The following is a 6,000-nucleotide window of genomic DNA, read 5'->3' as shown; positions in this document are numbered from 1 at the left end:
ATATACAGACTTTCAGGATCTGCTTGTCATGGACGTACCTAGATATGCGGACGTCCCCACGACAGTGAGTGGCAGGAGATCTTTGAGACTGGCAACACGTGGTTTGATTTGACATGTTTACCTTGTGGATCAATAGGAGTCTGTGTTGTTTCTGATACTGGCCACACCCTTCACCTCCAGGTGTTGCTATTGTGGTCATTTAACTTTCCCTATTAATAGTTGTCTCTCCCACAATACTGTGCTGTTTATAGCTTCAGTTGGACCTGTGGATAGCTGGTGTTTGGATCTCGGCTGAGTTCCTGGTGCTGCCATAGCTTCTTGGAAGTTAAGTGTTACCTTTCCCTTTGTATTTTGGCTTTTCTGTGTGTTGCATTTCTTTGTTGTTTTGTATTAGGCCTTAGGGAGACTCCTGTTCATCCTTCCTTTTGGAGGAACAGGATGTATCTTTCCTGTCATTAGTACTAGGGTCCTTTAGGGTTAGATAAGACTTTAGGTATTCCTGTGTATGGACTCACCTACCTCTGGGCTCTGTTCATACTGGTATAAAGTCAGGGCTTTCATTAGGGTTTTCACTAGGTGTCAATCGTCCTTCTCTAGTTTTCAGGCCTTATTTCCTTTTCCTTTACCCTCTTATGTTCGGTGTGGGGGTTTCCCTCCCACACAAGAGCGTGACACTGCTTTCTTGGAGGTGAGTTTTTGATGTGGTGCTAATTGATAGGGCGAAACCTAGCACCGGGTTTAAGTGCGGACATGAGCACTTGTGTCCTTAGAACGCTATCCTACATGCTGCATTTCTCCTACATTAACGGTTGGTACTTTTGATAACATGCTGTGTCTCTTATAAAATATAATTGCTGTGTTAATTTGTCCTGGTGTAAATTCAGGCTTCTTTTTACTTGTCTCTTTTGACCATTATTTAACTTGAGTATTGTGTCTTTTCTATAGCACTACACAAAACATATGTAAATATTAAATATAATCTACAGTATGGTTATTGTCAATGCTTTAGGTATGGATATTATAGAAATAGTGGTAGAGTTATGACAACATTCTATTTATATAGATGTGCTTATTGTATAAAATACACTCTGTAGTGCTATCAATATGGAACTTACCTCCTATTTTCCCTATCAGTTGAAAAATTCTCGGTGGACTCTCTATCCCTCTCCTTGGGTTAATTTAACATTTCTTTATTTATTCAATTTTTTTCCATTTTGTAATTTTTTCCTCTGCCACATTGTGAATGACTTTTGACAATATCAATGCATCAACGATGCAATTAAATTTTTCTATATGTCTGTCATTTTACGCATTGATACACCTCGCTGTATTCAGTATAGTCCTGTATGACTTACGTCTATATTCTTTATGTTTATGTTTAGGCCACTATTAATATATGTATACTTTAAGGATGGAATAAAGTTTTTTCTATTTGCAAAGATATCTCTTCAGTTGAATGAATGTATATGGCACATCACATTTCTGGTTCAGATCAGTTTTTTTCTTGATCCTTACACCTTTCCTACCCATATGAAAAGGGGTTTCCAGTTTTAGGAAAACCTTTTTTTCTAAATCTACTGTATACTTGCAAAACAGCTCAGCCATTAACTATCATTTTGAAAAATGCTCTGGTAAAACTGCATGTTGGAACAGTTTTCAGGCGCGCTGTAGATGCAACATGTGATCTCACCCTTGTATAGTATGCTATTAATGCCACCTGTGGGATTCACACATATTGGGTGAACAGGAGTCTACTAATTCCCACCTGTTGCATTTTCCACATACTTCAATGGAAATGTGGCTGCATGCAAATTCAGCCATGTTTCATAGAAGGGTATGGAGAATATTGCAGCCAGGAATTTATTAACAGAGGTCAGGTAAGGGTACTTTCACACTTGCGGCAGAGTGATCCGGCAAGCAGTTCCGTCGCCGGAACTGCCTGCCGGATCCGTCAAAACTTATGCCAATTGATGACATTTGTAAGACTGATCAGGATCCTGATCCGTCTTACAAATGCATTGAAATGCCGGATCCGTCTTTCCGGTGTCATCTGGAAAAACAGATCCAGCATTTATTTTTTTCACCTTTTTTTCGGTCTGCGCATGCTGCAGTTTTATCTCTGTCCTGATCAGTCAAAAAGACTGAACTGAAGACATCCTGATGCATCCTGAACGGATTACTCTCCATTCAGAATGCATGGGGTTAAAACTGATCAGTTCTTTTCCGGTATAGAGCCCCTAGGACAGAACTCTATGCCGGAAAAGAAAAAGGCTAGTGTGAAAGTACCCTAATATTTGTATGTGACTGTACAATGGGCTCCAAAAATGAATTTTACTTCTGTATATTCTTACAGTAAATGTAATCTCCAGTTTGATGATTTTCTCTTTACAAATGATTATAAATTGTCTCCATCGCGGTTAGGCCAAAATATATCCATTATTCTTCCCATGCTTGTTTAAATACAGCTTAACCTGAAAAATAAAGAATGAAAGGTTAAAAAAATATATATATAAACCCTTTCCGACATTTACTGTACATGGACAATGAATGTTGGGTCTTTAAAGATAAAGCCCACTCTATAGCTGCCAGGGGTCTGCTGTCTAAAACTAAATTTAAAGGGAACCTGCCATGTGGATATTTGATTATAATCTACAGTGCTGCCCATAATTATTCATACCCCCTGGCAAATTTTGACTTAAAGTTACTTTTATTCAACCAGCAAGTAATTTTTTGATGGGAAATTACATAGGTGTCTCCCAAAAGATAATAGGACAATGTACAAGAGGCATTATTGTGGGAAAAACATTTCTCAGCTTTTATTTACATTTGAGCAAAAAGTGTCCAGTCCAAAATTATTCATACCCTTCTCAATAATCAATAGAAAAGCCTTTATTGGCTATTACAGCAATCAAACGCTTCCTATAATTGCAGACTAGCTTTTTGCATGTCTCCACAGGTATTTTTGCCCATTCATCTTTAGCAATGAGCTCTAAATCTTTCAGGTTGGAGGGTCTTCTTGCCATCACCCTGATCTTTAGCTCCCTCCACAGATTCTCTCAATTGGATTCAAGTCTGGACTCTGGCTGGGCCACTCCAAAACGTTAATGTTGTCGTCTGCTAACCATTTCTTCACCACTTTTGCTATGTGTTTTCTGTAATTGTCATGCTGAAATATCCACTGGTGTCCAAGGCCAAGATTCTCTGCAGACTGCCTGATGTTGTCGTTGAGAATCCTCATGTATTGCTCTTTTTTCATGGTGCCGTTTACTGTGATTAGGTTCCCTGGTCCATTGGCTGAAAAATACCCCCAAAGAATTAGGTTCCCACCACCATGTTTGACAGTGGGGATGGTGTTCTTTGGGTTGAAGGCTTCTCCTTTTTTACGTCAAATGAAGGAAACATCATTGTGACCAAACAATTAAATTTTTGTTTCATCTGACCATAACACAGAAGACCAGAAGTCTTTGTCCAGATGATCTTTTGCAAAGGCAAAGCGAGCTTTTGTGTGCCTTATCTGGAGAAGTGGAACCCAGCAGTGTGCAGCGTCCGTTGGATTGTCTGCCTTGAGACATTGCCACCAGCAGAGCCCAGATTCACCAGGATGGCCTTGGTGGTGATCCTTGGATTCTTTTTCACCTCTCTAACTATCCTCCTGGCCAGCACAGGTGTCACTTTTGGCTTCTGACCACGTTCTCTGAGATTTTCCACAGTGCGGAACATCTTATATTTTTTGGTCAAATGTAAATAAAAGCTGAGAAATGTTTTTTCCACAATAATGCCTCTTGTACATCGTCTTATTATCTTTTGGGAGACACCTATGTCATTTCCCGTCAAAAAATTACTTGATGGTTGAATAAAAGTAACTTTAAGTCGAAATTTGCCAGGGGTATGAATAATTATGGGCAGCACTGTAACTAATTATATACAATCATTAACTACTAAAAAGTACCTTAGATGTATTCACTTACTGGTGTGACAGATGGTTACCTCATAATATACACACAAAGATGCCACATGCCGCATGCTAATGAGCTGATTTGAGTCCAGCGTGATGTCATTGAGTCCAGCATTTATTTAATTAACAGCTATAGCCACTCCCCTGCCCACCTGCTGCTGATTCATATGGAAAAAAACTGTCAATCAGCAGCAGGTAGGCGGGGAGAGTCAGGAGCTCATAAATATTCATGACTCAACATTATCAGCTGGAGCTTTTCAATACAAGATGTTGGCAGATTGACTGGGTCAATTAAAGAAAGTGACCCAGCATTTTGCTAAGAGAATTAGTCACTTATTTATGTTGCCCTTAGTTAGGACACCATAAAACTGGTGACAGGTTCCCTTTAAGAACAAGTTTTAAAAATGATAAAGAAAACAAAAAGATATAACATTCAAATCATCCCCCCTCGCTTTCCCCATTTGAAAATAAAAAATAATTATTGATATCACCATGTATAAAAATGCCTCTCACTATTAAAATATAAAGTATTCATCCTGTACAATGAGCAGTGTACAAGAAAAAATTTGGTTGCTTAAACCTCCAAAATAATTTGGATAAAAAGCGATCAAAATGCGATACATATCCCAAAATGGTATGAAAAAAAAGTACAGATCAGCCCTTACACCACTCCAGCTCTTACTACAACTCTTATTTAAAGGTTATATACACCTTTGGGGCCAATTTTTTTTTTATGATGGAGTTTTACTCATTTTGGGCCAAAAATAATTTTTTCAATTGGTCTTTATTAGAAATATTGAGCCGTTCTGTCACAAAGAGTTAAGGTAGCTGTGTGAATGGTACTTTCACTTTGTGCTGGTCATCTAATAACCCTTATCTCTAAATTACTAAAAGGTCATAAATACTTATGTAAAGGGGGGGGGGGTTCGCATTTGTATTATGGTATTCCATTATAGGTTCGGTTATCACACAGTTAAAACAGAATATAATGGGATTCATCAGACGGAATGCAAAATAGAAGCTTTTAAGAGGCATTCCGTTTTGATCCATCATAATAGAAGTCTATAGCATGCATAACAGATCCGTATGGTTTCCGTTATGCAGGACAGAATAAAAAAGGCCTGTCCTTAGTGGCTATATTTTATCTAGTAGTGTGTATATAGCATTTTAGATGTTATAATAAAATAGTTTTCTCTCCTCTTCTATACTATTGTTTATTTTATTTAGACATTCATTTTACATTGTACAGTATAAAAACAAAGGAAACAAAAGTACAATAAAAGAAAACAACAAAACAAAAGAACATAGAATGATGACTTGGTGACTTGTTCTATTACCTATGAATAAACCAGCCTAAAGCCTAAATTTGTAATCAAAGAATGATCTGTTGTTTAATTAACCCCTTCAGGACCCTGCCATTTTTCACCTTAAGGACCAGGCCATTTTTCACCTTAAGGACCAGGCCATTTTTGCAAATCTGACTTGTGTCACTTTATGTGATGATAACTTTAAAACACTTTTACTTATCCAAGATATTCTGAAATTGTTTTCTCATCACATATTGTACTTCATAACAGTGGCAAATTTGAGTCAAAATATTTCATTTTTATTTATAAAAAAATGTAACAAAAATTTGGAAACATTCACAATTTTCAAAATTTCAATTTCTCTGCTTTTAAAACAGATAGTGATACCTCCTAAAATAGTTATTATTTTAAATTTCCCATATGTCTACTTCATGTTTGGATCATTTTGTAAATGACATTTTTTTTTGGGACGTTAGAAGGCTTAGAAGTATTAAAGCAAATCTTAAAATTTTTGAAAATTTCCAAAACCCACATTTTAAGGACCAGTTCAGGTCTGAAGTCACTTTGTTAGGCTTATATAAAATAAACCACCTATAAATAGCCCCATTTTAGAAACTATACACCTAAAGGTATTCAAAACTGATTTTACTAACTTTCTTAACCTTTTAGGTGTTCCACAAGAGTGAAAGGAAAATGTAGATGAAATTGCAGAATTTCACTTTTTTGGCAGATTTTCAA

General features: G+C 37.0%; 1 protein-coding gene across 1 annotated transcript in view; it reads right to left on the bottom strand.

Annotated features, from left to right (window-relative positions):
- Window positions 1-2,189: 2,189 nt before the first annotated feature.
- MYOM2 (myomesin 2) overlaps window positions 2,190-6,000 on the bottom strand; it is a 446,804-nt gene continuing 442,993 nt past the window's right edge. The window contains exon 40 of the mRNA XM_040428545.1: window positions 2,190-2,471. Within this exon, the coding sequence (XP_040284479.1) occupies window positions 2,467-2,471 (5 nt within the window). The 3' untranslated portion in view covers window positions 2,190-2,466. The remainder of the gene's footprint in view (window positions 2,472-6,000) is intronic.

Source organism: Bufo bufo, chromosome 4 (assembly GCF_905171765.1).
Source record: "Bufo bufo chromosome 4, aBufBuf1.1, whole genome shotgun sequence".
In the NCBI taxonomy this organism is placed as follows: Eukaryota; Metazoa; Chordata; class Amphibia; order Anura; family Bufonidae; genus Bufo; species Bufo bufo.
Note: the sequence above shows the minus strand (reverse complement) of the source record. Positions and strands in the feature narration are given on the sequence as shown.